We start from the raw sequence: 18,388 nt of genomic DNA on the forward strand, positions 1-18,388 counted from the left end.
CCATACAATTGCCAGGCAACAACCATCTCCAACAAAACAGAGTCTAAACATCTCCCCTTGACATTCAATGGCATTACCATCATTGAACCCCCATCAGCATCCTGGGGGTTTCCATTAACCAGAATTTAACTGGACCAGTCACAAATACTGTGGCTACAAGAGTAGGTCAGAGGGAGTTTATTCTGTGGTGCGCACTCACCTTATGATTTCTCAAAGCCTTGGCATCACCTATAAGCCACACGTCAGGATGTGATGGAATATTTCTCTATTTGCCAGGATGAGTACAACTTCAAAAACACCAGAATTTCGACACCATCCAGGAAAAAGCAGTCCACTTGATCAACATCCCAACCACCAACCTTAAACATTCACGGCCTCCACCACCGGCGCAACATGGCTGCAACGTGCACCATCTATAAAATGCACTGCAGCAACTCACCAAGGTTACTTCGACAGCATCTCCCAAACCTGTGACCTTTATCACCTCGAAGGAGAAGAATGGAAATAGCGCCATCTGCAGGTTCCCCGCTAAGTCACACACCATCCTGCCTTGGAAATATATTCCAATTCCTTCATGGTCGCTGTGTCTAAATCCTAGAACTCCCTACCCAACAGCACTGTGTTTCATTACACAGACGGCAGCGGTTCAAGAAGGCAGCTCGCTCACCACCACCTTCTCAAGTGCAATTAGGGATGGGCAATAAATGCTGACCTTGCCAGAAACATTCACAACCCATGAATATTTTATACAAGTAAACGGGGCAGGTGAGTGTGGGTGTGTATTGAAAATCACATGTCACTTTCCCTGCCACACTTGAAAGCAAAAACAAACTTGCATTTATATAGAAATTAATCACATCTCTCAGAAATTTTGTTTTTTATTCTTTCATGAGATGTGGGCATCGCCGGCAAAGCCAGCATTTGTTGCCCATCCCTAATTGCCTTTGACAGCTCAGTGGTTTGCTAAGCCATCTCAGAGGACAGTTAAGAGTCAACCACATTGCTGTGGATCTGGAATCACATGTAGGCCAGACCAGGTAAGGACGGCAGATTTCCTTCCCTAAAGGACATTAGTGAACCAGTGGGCTTTTACGACAATCAATGATAGCTTCCTGGCACCAATACGGAGGCTAGATTTCAATTCCAGATTTTTAAATTAATTAATTGAATTAATTAATCCCAGAGCACTTCACAAAGAATCACTTTGAAGTGCAGCCACTATTGTTATACAAGGAACACATTAATTATTTTTCCTACAGCAATGTCATGTATTATATTTTTGTCAATATTGGTCGAGAGAAGAGACAGGAAGAAATTCCTGCTCTTCTTCCATTCTCATGGGTCTTTCATATATTTACGTGTTATCAGCTGAAGGAGCATCAGTTTAATACCACATCCAAAGGCTGCACCTCTGACAATGCAGCATTTCCTCAGTACTACATTGAAGTATCTCCACTTGTAATTTTTGCTCGAATCTTGGGAGTGGGGCTGGAATCCACAACTTTCTCACTGAGATGAAAGTGCTAGTATATGAAAAATACTTTTCCATTTGTTATTCAGCAATATAAATGGTAGCATTTAGTACATTACCCATACAATTATCAACAACATTTCCCTACAGGGTAATGTTGTAAGATGGTTACAAAAATTAAGCCCCCGCTTCAAGCATGTATGTAAATCAACTGCAATAAATATAACAAAATAATGGCAACAGACATATTTCTCTATGCCTGAGGATTCACAAATTAAATGGAAATGGCCTTCAGTTAAATCATGTAACTATTTTAACACAAAATTAAACTTCAACATTTTATCGGTTTGGAATAATTTAGATTTTGATGCTATTTTGGAGAAAAATTTGAAAGGAAATTTGAGGCTCAAGAAGAACCAGCTTCGAGACCCAGTGAAACAAAACTAACATTCACCTAACTTCATTGAAGACTTGTCAATTAAGTCAATGCACTGGGAAAAAGTTCAATGTCAATTAGAAAAATGACATTATCAGCCTCAAATTACTGCAGTTTGATACAATTTCTTTTAAAAATCTTGTATTTCTCCCACACTCCACATCATTAAAGTTATCACTGCACATAACATAATGTAATGATGCCACTACAACACACACCCTTCAGCATCTCAGTTTTAAATGAGACACCCCTTATTCTGAAACTCTGCTCCCTAGTTCTAGATTCCCCATGAGGGAAAACATCCTCTCAGCATCTACCCTGTCAAGCCCCTCAGAATCCTAGATGTTTCAGTAAGATCACCTCACCTTCTTCTATACTCATTGTGGAAAACTCCAATCAGTCTATCACAAAAATAAATTAGCCACTTTGATGAAATTTAAGCATCCAACTCATAAACCTTTAACATTATTCTGCAACTTGGCACAAAATATTGTGAAGTGATCAATCTTAATCTAGGTTCAGCATGAGGTTCTGAATTGCATTGGGCCCTATACATGAAATAATTCACTCAGTGACAGTGACAAGTGAATATATTCATTCATACATGGACCATTCTGCCATCACGCAAGAAGCTTCACATGTAGGCATTTTACAAAGTGCCTCCAGTAAGCACCTGTACATCAGGTACAGCAAGTACATTTTTTGTTTCAATTTCGAGTAGCATAGCTGCAAATTCGGCCTTTATTTCACCCAGACGGAACCGCAGTTACAAACTGACTTGTTTAGTTTTGGTGCATCTGGTCTCATTATCATTAAAGCTGATTAGACAGACCAACGTATTTTGTTTTAAAATAACTTATTTGTATATGAACAGATATAATATTATTTTGTCCAATATACTGGAGTTTAAAGGGTTAAATTATGAGGCTAGGTTGTATAAACTTGGGTTGTATTCCCTTCAGCGATGAAGGGATGTGATAAGGTAGATACAGAGAAATTATTTCCTCCAGGAGGACTGCTGAATTGCAAATGTTGCACCCTTGTTTAATAAAGGGTGTAAGGATGAACCCAGCAACTACAGGCTATCAGGAAATGTTTTAGAAACAGTAATTCAGGACAAAAATCAGTCACTTGGGCAAGTGTGCATTATATTAAGGAAAGCCAGCATGGATTTGTTAAAGACATATCGTGTTTAACTAACTTGACTAAGTTTTTGATGAGGTAACAGACTGGGTTGATGACGATAATGAAGTTGATGCGGTGTATATGGACTTCTAAAAGGCATTTGATAAAGTACTACACAATAAACTTGCCAGCAAAGTTGAAGCCCATGGAATAAAAGAAACAATGACAGCACGGATGCAAAGTTAGCTGAGTGACAGGAAACAGAGGGTAGTGGTAAATGGTTGTTTTTCAGACTAGGATGACTGCTTTTCTTGATGTATATTAATGACCTAGACTTGGGTGTGCATGGCACAATTTCAAAATTTGCAGATGACACAAAAGTTGGAAGTATTATGAACTGTGAAGAGGTTAGTGATAGACTTCTACAGGACAAAAACAGTCTTGTGGAATTGGTGGACACATAGCAGATGAAATTTAATGCAGGGAAGTGTGAAGTAATATATTTTGGTAAGAACATGGAGAGGCAAAATAAAACAAAGGGTACAATTCTAAAGGGTGTTGTAGGAAGAGGGAGACCTGAGGGTATATATGCACAAATCGTTGAAAGCGACAGGGCAGGTTGAGAAAGTGGTTAAAAAGACATATGGGATCCTGGTCTTCATAAATAGAGGCATAGAGTACAAAAGCCAAGGAAGTTATAATAAATCTTTATAAAACACTGGTTCAGCCTCAACTGGAGTATTGTGTGCAATTCTGGGCGCCACACTTTAGGAAGAATATGAAGGCTTTAAAGAGGGTGCAACAAAGATTTACGAGAATGGTTCCAGGATGAGGGACTTCAGTTATATGGATAGATTGGAGAAACTGAGGTTGTTGAGAGAAGATTTGATAGAGGTGTTCAAAATGGTCTAAATAAAGTTAAGAGAGAAACTGTTCCCATCTGGCGGAAGGGTCGACAACCAGAGGATACCGATTTGTGATTGGCAAAACAACCAATTGCCACATGAGAAAAAAACTTATTTTATGCAGCGAGTGGTTATGGTCTGGAATGCTCTGCCTGCGTGTGTGCTGGAGGCAGATTCAATCGTGACTTTCAAAAGGGAATTGGATAAGCACCTGAAGGGAGAAAATTTGCATGGATATGGGGAAAGGTGTGTGTGTGAACAACTGAGTTGTTCTTGCAGAGACACCGCACACCCATGACAGGCTGAAAGGCCTCCTTCTGTGCTGTAACCATGCTATGATTGCGTAATCTTAAAATTAGAGCTAAAATTTAGGAGTGAAATCCGGAAGCAATTTTTCCGTGACAAAGGGTAGTGGAAATGTGAAATTCTCACCCCCAAAAGCTGTAGAAACTGGGTCAATTGAATTTTTGAGGCTGAAATTGACAGATTTTTATCAGGTAAAACAGACTCGAGTGGCTGACTGGGCGACTCCTGTACCTATGTAGTATGCTCCATCACTGACAAAAAGATTTGTCATTTCAATTCCATTTCTGTTCTACAATATTTCGCAAAAGCAGTCAGACATTACATGTTAATATACCACGTAAATGCCAGTTAAACTAGTATTGCACATACATTTGCACTAAGTGCACACTTCTGGACAGTTCATATTTCTTCTGAAAATCAGTTCACAAAAGAAAACTGACATAACTGAAGTGTTAGTTCTAGAATTGCTGGAACAGGTTAGTTTGCTGTTTTCACAAACACTGAAATCACAATGTATTGTAAACCTCATTCACCATTATGAGTTTTAGAACAATGCAAAATACCAGAACCCTGTGGCATTACAAGGAATTACTCCGGGCTCCACTAAACATACTCAAGTCTATAAAAAATCATATACATATTAAGAGCATTTTTAAACTTTGCTAAACTATATAAACTTATACATGTGACACGTGTGCTGTAATAAATGCAGACTTTATGTACAGGTCAAATGTTAGTGAACTGATTTCCTCCCACAACAAAAATTATTTTGTTAATAGAAACCTGCCAATTTTAAAATCTGTGAAACAAATACAAGTATATTATTGCATCTACTCAGAACTATAAAACGATACAGAAAAATACTTTCCTTTTTACACCAATTTCTTTCCTCAAGAATGATTCCTCCCTGGAGTATAGCTTAACTGGCATTACTCATTCCATAGCACCTAACCCAAGTAGCTATTCTTCATATGGAACTTGGACAGAATGCCAACTGGTTATTCTGACCACAAGTGGCATCACAGCCAGCACTTCCAGCAGAAGTCACTGGATAGTTATCAAGAATGGGAAGCCTGATCTAAACCAGGAGGAGCGCTGAGCCCAGTGGTAGCCAACTCACTCCTCCCTGAAATCAAAGCAGCATAGTCCGTGAACTCCCTTCCTAACAGCACTGTGGGTGTACCTATAGTCCAAGGACTGCAGCTATTCAAGAAGACAGCTCATCACCACCTTCACAAGGGCAATTAAGTACAGGCAATAAATGCTGGCCAAGCCAGCGACACCCACATTCCATGAATGAATAAAAAAAAGTCATTGGACTTCCTTGGTTTGTATGACTCATTTGCTTAACCAGCTGAACTTTTGGGGAAACCTTGTTTTATTTAAGTTTCCAATAACCATCTTGGATTATCAGCACACTTCAGTATGAGAGAACGTGGAGTCCCATTACTGTCACTTTCAATTTGCCATCTTACAAAAGCGACAATGAGTGCAGTGTGACAAGAAGGGTTTTACTTCAATACATTTATGGTGACCGTCATTTTCTTCTAGAAACACTTGTTTTGGTCTACTGACTGTCAGACACACGTGGAAATCTACCGCCATACCTACGATTGCTGAAACCAGACTACCGAAAAATAATTAGAAATTCAGTTTGTTTGATGCAAGTGCATACTTGCATCTCATTTGGAGTCACTCCAATTAAATTAGGAAATTTAGGTACAGATGAAAAAGGTCAATGCTAAAGGATTTCCAAGAAAGACTTAAAAGGAAAACTTGCATTATATAGTGCCTTCCACAACCTCAGAATGTCCCAAAGCTCTTTAACCCAATGAAGTACTTTTGAAGTGCAGTCACTGTTGTAATGTAGGAAATGCAGCAGCCAATTTGCACACAGCAAACTCCCACAAACAACAATGTGATAAGGATCGGATAATCTGTATTAGTGACGTTAGCTGAGGTATTAAAATTGGCTACGACACAGGGACAGATTCCCCTGGTCGTCTTCAAAATAGTGTCATGGGGTGTTTATCAACTGAGAGGACAGACAGAACCTGGGTTTAACATCTCAGCCGAAAGACAGACCTCTGACAATGTAGCACTCCCTCAGTACTGTGAAGTATCAGCCTAGATCTTATGCATAAGTATAGCTATGAGTTCTGGTCAAGGTTAAGCGACTAAAACTGTACTAATACAGTTATGATAAACTTCCAACTCATGGCAGTTGTTTGCAGGGTTATTTTAGCACAAGTGCTAAAAGTTTGGAAGTCTTCTCCTCAAATGGAAATTGATGCAAGACAAATTGTTAATTTTAAATCTGAGATTGATAGATTTTTGTTAATCATAGTTATTAAGGGATATGGGGGAAAGGTGGGTATGTGAAGTTAGGTAGGAGATCAGCTATGATCTCACTGAATAGCGGAACAGGCTCGAGCAGCTAAATGGTCTACTCCTGTTCCTGTATTTCGAGCCAAATGAGCCAGTGGCAGGGAGAGTCCTACAGATCCCATCAATGAGCCAGACTGGCTAGTCAATCATTAATATAGTGCCTTGGAGTATTACAGACAAGTCCATCTTAGGTTTTCGATTACAGAACATCAACTTGGTCTCAATCTCCCATTACCAGGCATACCATCTTGGGCCAAACTCAACAACAATGCAACACCCATTACCTTCCTCTCACACCCAGAGATAATATTCACAAGTTTGTTTTTAGACTTCTTTATTTGAGCCTTAGCTAGGCAAACAATACTCCTTGGAGTCAGACATCTCCCAGTCTGTGCTTGACGCCCTCCTGCAACTTCCTGTCATGGGTGAGTTCGATGAAGAACCCTCATCAGTGGAGTTTGAGAAGGCCACAGACCGCCTAGCAAACAGAAGGGTATCTGGCAAGGACAGAATCCCAGCCCAACGGCTCAAGCACGGAATGTCCCATCTATTGCCATGCCTTAATGACCTTCTCTGCTGGAAAGTTTGGCTCTGTTCCACAGGAGATGTGTGACGCCAAAATCATCACACTATACAAAAACAGAGGAGACTGCAACAAATACAGGGGCATTTCACTCTTTAGCATCACGAGAAAGACCTTTAATAGGATCTGACATAAAAGATTCCATTTACTTGCAGACTGAGTGTACTCGGAAGCACAGTGCGGTTTCCGTGCGGCAGACCTACTGTGGATATGATCTTTTCCATATGCCAGCTACAAGTGTAGAGAATAGAATGCACCCCTTTACCTTATCTTAGAAGATCTCACTAAGGCATTCAACACCGTCAGCAAGCAGGGCTCTGCAAGATTTTGAGACAAATTGGCTGTCCACCAAAGCTCCTCAGTCACATCTGCTCCTTCCAATGACAGCATGCACTACACTGTACAGTTTGATGTCTACACTTCTGACAGTTTCGGAATGAAGAATGGAATGAAACAGGGTTGTGTGCTAATACCTCACTCTGTTTGACATCTTCTCCATGCTCCTGACCATTGCGTTTCCTGCATGGAATGAGTCTACTTGCATACTCGGTCATATGGCAAGCTCTACAATCTATAAAGGCTGAAAGCAAAGACAAAAACATAATCGCCTCCTGATCAGAGAACTCCTCTATGCTGATGGTGCGATGCTTATCGCTTACACAGAAACTCAGCTACAAATACTCATAGACTGTCTCTCCTGTGTCTGTAACTTGTTCTCCTTGACTACAAGCATCAAGAAAACCATGGTCATGGGACAAGGTGTTGCGCCTCCACCCTTGATCACACTAAATAACACCCCACTGGAAGTGGTCAGCAAATTCTGCTACCTTGGGTCCACGGTGACAGAGCTCGATACATGCATTGGGAAAGCAGCTACCGCCTTTGGCTGACTCGTGAAACGTGCATGGGATATCACCAAACTGACCCTTAGGACCAAGCTGATGGTTTATAAGGTCTGTGTTCTCAGCACCTTGCTGTATGGCTGTGAAACATGGGTGATTTACAGCTACCAGGAAAAGAAGCTCAATAATTTCCATCTTGGCTGTCATTATGGGTATATCCTGGCAGGACAAAGATCACAAATACGGCAGTCCTCTCAAAGGCAGAGCTCCCAAGTGTGTTAGCACTAATCAAACGGAGGCAGCTTCGGTGGATTGGACACGTCCTCAAGATGGAAGACGGTTGCATATCCAAGGAACTTCCATATGGTGAGGTTGTGGGGACCAGATGACCAGTGGGGTGCCCAAACCTCCACTTCAAGGATGCTTGCAAGCGTGACATGAAGACCCAGAATGCCAACTATCACACATGGGAGTCACGAGCTGGCGAAAGAGGGAAATGGCGACATATCCTGTGGACTGGCATGCACTATGACGACGACCAGTTGCTACAGTAACTTGGCAACAGGCACCAATGTCAAAAACAACAACTCATAGCGTCACTTGGCAGCTTCATGTGCAGCACTTGTGGCAGAATCTGCCTCTCAAGGAATGGCCTTCACAACCATTAACAAAGGTGCACCGTTAGAAGACACTCCACCTAAATGGATTGTTTGCTGCGTGTCCATCATCTTTCGTAGATGGAAGGATGCCAACCACAAAGTGGTGAGCACACTGCCACCTGATCACAGTATAGACACACATCATACCCCATCAAATGGAAGCTCCACTAATTGAAGGTATAAAGAAGTTAAAAAGCTTCAACAGCAATTGCTTACTTCTCTGCAACCTAATATAAGTTGGCACCGAAACCTGGATATATGAATGAACATCTGCCTTCAGCTAAGCACAGTGACCAGTGCAGAATAACTTGCAATGTGCCAGCCATTCCAATGTTTTAAACTTTTAAGTTCAGCATCTCATACCAGCCATACTTATAATTAATTGCTTAATCTAGTCTTTACATAAGATACTTTTGGAAAGAAAAATGCCCATCATGAGCCGACTTCCTCAAACAACTCAACCTAAGAAACAGCCATTCCTACCTGCCATTTTTTTCCCTTTTTGTCACACTACGGATTGGTCTTGGAACTCGCACAAAGCGTTAGGCAGCATGATGTTTGATGACTAGGAGCTTAACCCATGAAGAAATGTTTGGAAACATATTATGCGTGCCAGAAGCTTAACGCACACTGGAATTTTCTTGTCTCTCTCCGATAACAGGAATAGGCAAGACAACAGTGGCCTCTGTTCCTTCGCACGGCCGTCCTGAGCAACTACCTCAAAGTCAAATTAGTTCCCAGCAGAAACCCCAGATACCAATTTCAATCAACAATTGGGACAAAATTCCTTGTATCTTCCAATCAACACCTTCAGTAACCCATCTTGCACTGTGCAAAGCCACAATACTACACACAGCAGTAGTCCGTACAATGTCTCACTGCCTAACAGATTCACAAGGAGGTTCAGCAACATGTCATTCGTGAAAAACACCACAGTTCTTTCAGAAATACCAAGACTGGAGACTTCAATTTGATCACCTCAAGCAGAGTGGTCAACTGCACAATCTTACCTCTTACAGACATAATGGTGCTCTTACGCAGATCTTGGGAGCTTGACTACGTAATCATACGAATATACAAATTAGGAGCAGGTGTAGGGCACTCAGCCCTTCGAGCCTGCTCTGCCATTCAACAAGTTCATGGCGGAACTGATTACTCCACATTTCCACCTCCCCCCGATAACCTTTCAACCCCTTGCTTATCAAGAATCTATCTACCTCTAACTGCCTTAAAAATAATCAAAGACTCTGCTTCCACTGTCTTTTGAGGAAGTGAATTCCAAAGACTCAACCCTCAGAGAAAAAATTTCTCCTCATCTCTGTCTTAAATGGACAACCCCTTATTTTTAAACAGTGATCCCTAGTTCTAGATTGTCCCACAAGGGGAAACATCCTTTCCACATCCACCCTATCAAGACCCCTCAAGATTTTATATGTTTCAATCAAGTCACCTCTTACTCTTCTAAACACCAGCAGATACAAGCCTAGCCTGTCCAATCATTCCTCGTAAGACAGCCCGACCATTCCAGGTACTCGTCTAGTAAACCTTCTCTGTACTGCCTCCAACGCATTTACTTCTTTCCTTAAATAAGGAGACCAGTACTGTACACAGTATTCCAGATTTGGTCTCACCAATGCCCTGTATAACTGAACCATAACCTCTCTACTTTTGTATTCAATTCCCCTCGCAATAAACAATAAAATTCTATTAGCTTTCCTAATTACGTGCTGTACCTGCATACTAACCTTTTGTGGTTCATGCATGAGGACACCCAGATCCCTCTGCATCTCAGAGCTGTGCAATCTCTCACCATTTAGATAATATGCTTCTTTTTTCTTCCTGCAAAAGTGGACAATTTCCCACTTTCCCACATTATACTCCATTTGCCAGGTCTTTGCCCACTCACTTAACCTATCTGTATCCCTTTGTAGCCTCCTTATGTCCTCTTCACAAGTTACTTTCCTACCTATCTTTCTCATCAGCAAATTTAGCAACCATACCTTTGGTCCCTTCATCCAAGTCATTTATATAAATTGAATAAAGTTCAGGCCCCAGCACAGATCCCTGTGGCACACCACTCATTACATTTTGCCAACCAGAAAATGACCCATTTATGCCAACTCTGTTTTCTGTTAGCTAGCCAATCTTCTATCCATGCCTATATGCTACCCCCACACCATGAGCTTTTATTTTCTGCAATAACCTTTGATGTGACACCTTATCAAATACCTTCTGGAAATCTAAGTACAATACATCCACTGGTTCCCTTTATCCACAGCACATGTAACTCCCTCAAAGAATGCCAATAAATTGGTTAAACAGAATTTTCCTTTCACAAAACCATGTTGACTCTGCCTGATTACCTTCAATTTTTCTAAGTGCTCTGCCATAATGCCTTTGATAATAGCTTCTAACATTTTCCCTAAGACAAATGTTAAGCAACTGGCCTGTAGTTTCCTGCTTTCTGTCTCCCTCCCTTTTTGAATAAGGGAATTACATCTGCTATTTTCCAATCTACCAGAACCTTCCGCGAATCTAGGGAATTTTGGAAAATTAAAACTAACACATCAACTATCTTACTAGTCACTTCTTTTAATACCCTAATGAAGTCCTGTCAGCCTGCAGCATCAACCATTCGTTCAGTACCACTTCCCTGGTGATTGTAATTTTCTTGAGTTCCTCCCTCCCTTCCATTTCCTGACTTACAGCTAATACTGGGCTGTTACTTGTATCTGCAATAGTGAAGACTGATGCAAAATATCTGTTCAATTCATCTGCTATCTCCTTATTATCCATTATTAATTCCCCTGACTCACTTTCTATAGGGCCAACGCTCACTTTGTTAACTCTTTTCTCTTTTAAATATCTATAGAAACTCTTACTATCGGTCTTATATTTCGAGCTCGCTTTCTCTCATACTCTAATTTTACCATATCAATCTTTTAGTCATTCTTTGCTTTTTTTCATATTCTATCCAATCTTCTGACCTGCCTCCCATCTTTGCACAATAATAGGCTTTTTCTTTAAGTTTGATACTACCTTTAACTGTTTTAGTTAACCACGGATGGCGGGTCGCACCCTTGGAATTTGTCTTTCTCGTTGTAATGTATCTATTCTGTGTATTCTGAAATAGCCCCTTAAATCTCTGCCACTGCATCTCTAGTGACCTATACCTTAACCTACTTTGCCAGTTCACTTTAGCTAGCTCTGCTTTCATGCCCTCATAATTGCCCTTATTTAAGTTTAAAATACTAGTCTTGGACGCACTCTTCTCTCCCTCAAACTGAAGGTAAAATTCAATCATACAATGATCGCTGCTACTTAGGGGCACCTTGACTATGAGGTCATTAATTACTCCTATCTCGTTGCACAATACCAGGTCTAGTATAGCCTGTTCTCTGCTTGGTTCCAGAACGTATTGTTCAAAGAAATTATCCCAAAAACATTCTATGTACTCCTCATCTAGGCTACCTCTGCCTATCTGATTTTTCTAGTCTATATGTAGGTTAAAATCCCCCATGATTATCGCTGTACCTTTCTGACAAGCTGCCATTATTTCTTCCTTTATACCCCGTCCTACAGTGTGGTTAATGTTAGGTGGCCTGTACACCAATCCCACAAGTGACTTCTTGCCTTTATGATTTCTCATCTCTACCCAAACTGCTTCTACATCCTGGTCTCCTGAACTTAGGTCATCCCTCTCTATTGCGCTAATACCATCATTAATTAGCAGAGCTACCTCTCCACCTTTTCCTAGCTTCCTGTCCTTCCTAAATGCCATGTACCCTTCAATATTCAGGTCCCAATCTATGTCGTCCTGCAGCCATGTCTCTGTATTGGCTATCAGATCGTACTTATTTATTTCTATTTGTGCTCTCACTTCATCTGTTTTGTTTCGAATGCTATGTGCATTCTGATATAGCCTTTAGTTTTGTCCTATTATTTTTGTAACCTCTAGCCTTATCTGTTGATTTACTCTTAGATTTGTACACTCTGTCCCTTCCTGTCACAGTCTATCATTTCCCATATTAATAATTTTCTCTCTTGCATTGTCTTTACTCCTTGATTTACCATATCTTCCCAAATTTGATCCCTTGCCCCCACTATTCAGTTTAAACCCCTCTCTACTTCCCTGGTCATGCGGCTCACTAGAACACCAGCCCCAGCACGGTTCAGGTGTAGACCGTCCCAACGGTACAGCCACCACTTTCCCCAGTACTGGTGCCAGTAACCCAGATAAAGTCCAAAATTTGGACACATAGTCCTGCAGCTTTCATCTCTTTCACGAGGGCTACACAAAACACCAAGTTAAAAGCCTTATGAAAATTGATTTAAAAAAGTAACTGAATTTTCACAGACCTTTTCAATGTTTGACGAACTTGTAAAATGCCACAGCCATGAGAATAAAATCCATCGTTTTCTTTTTTGTTACATTGGCCTCAAACATATCAGATATACATGTCAGGATAACACAAAAAAACCAAGTGTCACTGATATCAACAAGATTACTCAGTAATTTTCAAATTCACTCAGATCCCCTTCCTTCTGGATAGAATCTACAATTGTGCGCGAATGCACCAAGAGTATGTATGCCTCAAACAAATTCCTTTTCCCTGGCTCCATTTTGAGTTGGCAGATCTTGGCAATAATTACTCGGATAGTTACCATTTTTTCTCTCCTTCCCTGCAACAGTTTTTCAGAATTTAGCACAATTCAGTTTGGATTCCTCCTTCTCAAAACAAACTGGCTCATTAAGGCCATTTGCCAGCGTAGTACACTCTGCAAGTTTTTATAGATGGGTCTCTACTACAACCATTAGAATACCTTAAATTGTGGACACTAGTCCAACATGACTGACCGGTCTTTAGCTAATAGTAAAATGATTTAGAAACACTTAAGATGAACCACATTGCAGTCAAAACACTAACACAACATTTTCTGTAGTGACTGCTACAGTGGTTCCAGAGTTTCTGACAGCATTGGTATTTTGATGGAGTTGAGGAGACTTACATCAGAGTGGTGCAACAAGAAAATAGCAATGATGTACCTGTGTACTTGGAATAAGTGATGCCAATAGAATCAAAGTAAAAATACCAGAAAAACTAAATCATGGGATCTTACAAAATATAATACTAAACAGAGATAATAAATGATAACAAGTAGGTGCATTGCATTAATCTCAGATGCCATTAATACAACTGTTGGTAAATGCTAATAACAGTTCTTTGAGTATAAAATGCTCTTTAAAATTTCAAAACATGCAGATATTTTCATTCATGCAAGATCTTCAAAACAAATAGTTGAAGTTGTGGCATATTTCAGAAAAGAATCAGGAGGAATGTGTTAACACAACAGCATATGTCAGTCCACAATATCCTTTTAACTAATGTGCAATTGCATTCCTTTTTTACTTTAGTGTAAAAATGCTACTGTCACGCTACAGTCATTGGGATATCTGGAATACACCAAAACTGCATACTAAGAGTATTTCAGACAAGTTTACAAATAAGGTATAGTTTACATCGTATCGAACAAAGTAATGCACTTTGTCAAACCACATCATTAACACTTCAATTATAAACTTCAAATCTGGCCAACCACTGTCCTAATTGGCTATTTTTATGGCTTATAGAGAAAGCCCAAAGTCCATATCCCTCATGATGAAGACCACCAACAACTTACACACAATTTATCACTTGTGGGTTAGGTGCTTTTCATCAATTTTGAAATTAAATCCTTTTATATACAGCCATTTTCTATTAAGTAGCCACCACTTGCAACTGCTAAATATTTCACTTGATTCCTTTGCCTTACTTTTCTTCCAACAAGGACTCTTCACTTCCTTGATCTTCCGCTTATTATTCCATTCGAAGAACTGAAGTTTTGAAAACAAACAGTATACCCTGAGATTTTTGACATACTCATCTATACTCCAGTATCACACCTGTATTTAACAGAAATATGAATTAAAACTGTGCTGAAAGACTCGCAGTGCAATGCTACAAATGTCACAATGGGCTAACAGTATTATTTGCATTTAGTTAAGTGGAAGTGCGACCAATTTTGCTTCAGATCGACTGTAAATCGTGCACTAGCTATTGGCTCATTAGCCTCAGCCAGTAGTTACAGGACCTGTCAGCTCCAGACGACAGCGCTGTACATACTCGGCACATGGGACGTACTCTACGCCTTACGTATTAAAATAGTAGAATATACTGTCATTTTACAGTTTTCGGTGCTGATGAATGATTAGAAAGTGTAAAAAATCAATCACTTCGTTAGATCGCAACACAGGTACATTCAATCCACACGTCAAAACACGGGGTGTTCCGGAAAAGGACTACTTGCAACAACACACACAGAGAAAAAAAAATCTCTTTGATACAGGCAACTCGGCAGAACCAAATGCAACAAAAAGTAGTGACCGAAGTTACAATTTAAAGGCGATCACCGTTTAAAAATCTTGCCCGTTTTCCTCTAATCCCATCACACTATTTGCAGTGTAAAAGTAGGCCAAGCTCAAGTTTGCATCGCTGTGCAAAATGTCGATCTAAGGCTGACAAGACACAGCGAGAGAGTCCATCTTGCTTCGGGGAAACCAAGTGCAAACCTCACTCACAGAGAGCGAAGGAAAAAAACTCCCCAAAACAAGCGGCGGTCGCTGCCATTTCAATGCTGGTTACTCCATCCTGCTTCACCCAAACTCCCTCTTAGTTGCAAGGTTAGATCTCTGGTGAATTATCACCAGGCGACTCTGTGATCTGTCCCTGTGTTTCTGCACACTAATATTTTTTAAAGAGCAAAAGGAAAAGAAGTGCCTTGGCCTGAGTGAGTCGCTTGAACGTGTCATTTGCAGGACATGGAATGGTTTCAGCTTCCAACCCCCTCAAGGATAGAGGGGGGGGGGGGGGGGGTGAGGGTCCAACTCGACCCTTCACCACCAGTATTACACTTTCTGAGGAAAGTGCCAACATCAAACATTGAAAATAATAATAAAACAGCGGTGAGTTTAAGCTGTAGTATCACAGTACCAACTACATAATTCAACACCAAATCTCGTGTGAGGCGATAATGCGATTTGATCAGAGAGAAAGAGCGAGGGAGAGAAGGGCAGAAAAAGCAGGTACAGAGGCTGCACAGTGTTCTCTCTACCTTATTCATCCATCGTATTTCCCCCCCTCAGTGGAGGTCACGGCGGTGACTGAAACTCTTGCAAAATGAGAGAGGTGGCTGCAGATTTGTGGAAAGCTGGTTGTTAATCGGATGTCTCACACACATTGAGAGACTTTCCTCTCCTGAATGCACCAGCTGATCCTTTCGCCGTTACACACACACACACGGATCTCTCTGAAATCACCGTCAGATCCAGTTCCTCCCTCCCTCCCCCCACTCCTTTCCTCCTCCCCTCCCGTCTTTATTTATCTTTTTGCTTGTTTTTCATGACAGAGAACCGAAAGCAAGAAACACCGTCTAACCCCGAGCCGATTCCTCTCACTCCAGCACGACACACACACACGCACAAAAAATACGAGACTTTGTGTGAGAGAGACAGAAAGAGAGGAGAAGCAGAGGGTTTTTAAAGGACTAGGCCTCTCTCTCTCTCTCCCTTCCACCCAAGTTATTGACAACATCACATTATTGTCCAGTATGGAGACAGCTCAGCGCCTGTAATCCCGGGATTTAACCCCCTCCTCCTCTCCCAAACATGTACCCATGGCCGGCCAACAGCCCCTGCTGCAGGGTTTATGTCAGCACAAACCCCACTCTGCCCGGGCTGAGCCACAATCTCCCTCCCTGCCAACAGTTTCCTTTTATTATTCTCACTTGTCCACAATCTCTCTCTCTCTCTTATAACACTGGCCTAGCTCTGCTCTCTCTCTCTCTCTGGCCTACTTGGGTCCCTCACACACACACACAAACGCCACAAAATGATTTTTTTTTTAAAATGAGAAACAATAAATGAAAAGTTTACAGTCAGTGAGAAATGGTGGATTGGTACACACCTGGTGCCGGCCCGGGGTCCCGTCCCGTCCGGACCCTCCGCCCGGCGGCCGTTTAAAAGCCTCTGTCTCTCTCTCTCTCTCTCTCTGTGTCTGTCTGTCTGCCTTGTTTTTTTTTTAATGTGTGCTCTCTTCTTCCCCCACCCCTGACTCGGGGTGGCGTTGGGTGAGAGAAGTTGTATGTTTAGAAAGTCGCTGCTTGTTGTTTTGTTGGTGGTGGTTGTTGTGTGAGTGACAGTCAAGAGGATTGAAGGAGAAGTTGCTGCTGCTGCTGGCCCCCTCTCTCTCTCTCTCTCTCACACTCACTCACTCCCTCTCTCTCTCCGGCTGTTCGGACGAGGGCGAGAAGCTGCCACTACAACAGGGACCCTCATTGGTTGACAGGCCCGAGCAAGAGCCGAGAGCAACCAAAGAGACGGACTCTAACAACAGGGAGAAAGATGCACAACATACATTGTCGAACTAACCTTCTCTCGCTTATAAAAACATATATCAACATGGATATATATTAATGTGTGCACGCATAAAGCAACCCTGCATACTCCTTTTTTCCCCCTGTCGGTGTCACACACATACAGAAAGAACTGGCTTGTTACAAGAACTCGTTTTTTAGTTCGCTTAAATGTGAACTACAGCACCAGAAAAGGGAAGGGAGGATTGAAAGAGAAACAGCCAGTCCAGAGGTACGTTATCCCCGCAAGCAACATACAGGATTTAATAAGATTGTATAAAATGCGTGCGAGAGATAGAGAGAAACAGATCTCGCTGCTGGAATAGGAACTCGTCATCAGGCATATTGCATGCGGTTTAACTACAGGGAGCATAACACGGGAAGGAGCAAGCCACAGAGAAAGCATTGGGACATTTGCAACAGATGCAACATACAGTATGTAACTAGATCTCTGAAAAACCTATACGACCCAGACAAAGAACAATCTCTAAAACAGTAGAGGAAAAGTAACAGGGAGCGCGTGTTGTTGCTTGTTTAAAGTAATCATCAGATATATTGCACGCTAAAGGTGAGAAGAGATCAGGCTGCTCTAAAAAGCACACAGAATGAGATAGCTCTATAAAACATGTTCACGAGAGAAATGCTATGTAAAAGCTTATCAAAATACATGTGTTACATCTAATTACATCATTATAATACCAGGAGACAGCAGGCAAAGCGAAAACATTACAACTTTGGAACTGTGTGAACCCCATTTGGCCCAAGGAGAAATCAACATATGCTGTAAACTGTAAAAGTGTGTTCTGTCAAGCTTGTAGCAAGGTAGGCCTGAAGAATCCCTTCCTACAATGCTTGAAATGATTTTTCCACTAAGTGTAAATGAAGAATATTGTACCCAGTCGAATTGTCAAGATATTTTCTCTATGTCAGCACTAGAATTAGGAAGCTAATGCTGTAGCTATACAAAGTTTGATGTTGATAAATTTTGGATAAGGTGGGGTGCTCAGTCAGGCAAATTAATATTATACTGTAGAACAGAAAGACGAAAGCAATGCCAAGGAGGTGACAAATCATAATTTAGTCAAATCAATAAGAGATTGTGGCAATACAATGAGGAAATTGCACAGTGTTTTAAAGGGACATTGTCTTCATGAAAAAGTCAGGAAAACTTTTTTTGAGGAGAAAGTATCATGCACGATTTCATCACGATGATATAATAAAC

General features: G+C 41.1%; 1 protein-coding gene across 7 annotated transcripts in view; it reads right to left on the minus strand.

The window, feature by feature from the left end:
- Positions 1–17,017, minus strand: part of LOC137374578 (HMG box transcription factor BBX) — a 234,483-nt gene extending 217,466 nt beyond the window's left edge. For 3 of the 7 annotated variants that reach the window (XM_068040891.1, XM_068040884.1, XM_068040886.1), the window contains exon 1: positions 15,868–16,055. In XM_068040891.1, coding sequence (XP_067896992.1) covers positions 15,868–15,876 — 9 coding nt within the window. In that variant the 5' untranslated portion in view covers positions 15,877–16,055. Of the gene's footprint in view, positions 1–14,529; positions 14,660–15,166; positions 15,394–15,867; positions 16,056–16,718 lie in introns of those variants that run through there. The other 4 variants (XM_068040890.1, XM_068040887.1, XM_068040889.1 and 1 more) reach the window with 4 other exon arrangements.
- Between the last annotated feature and the right edge of the window lie 1,371 nt (positions 17,018–18,388).

Source organism: Heterodontus francisci, chromosome 10 (assembly GCF_036365525.1).
Source record: "Heterodontus francisci isolate sHetFra1 chromosome 10, sHetFra1.hap1, whole genome shotgun sequence".
NCBI classification, from domain to species: Eukaryota; Metazoa; Chordata; class Chondrichthyes; order Heterodontiformes; family Heterodontidae; genus Heterodontus; species Heterodontus francisci.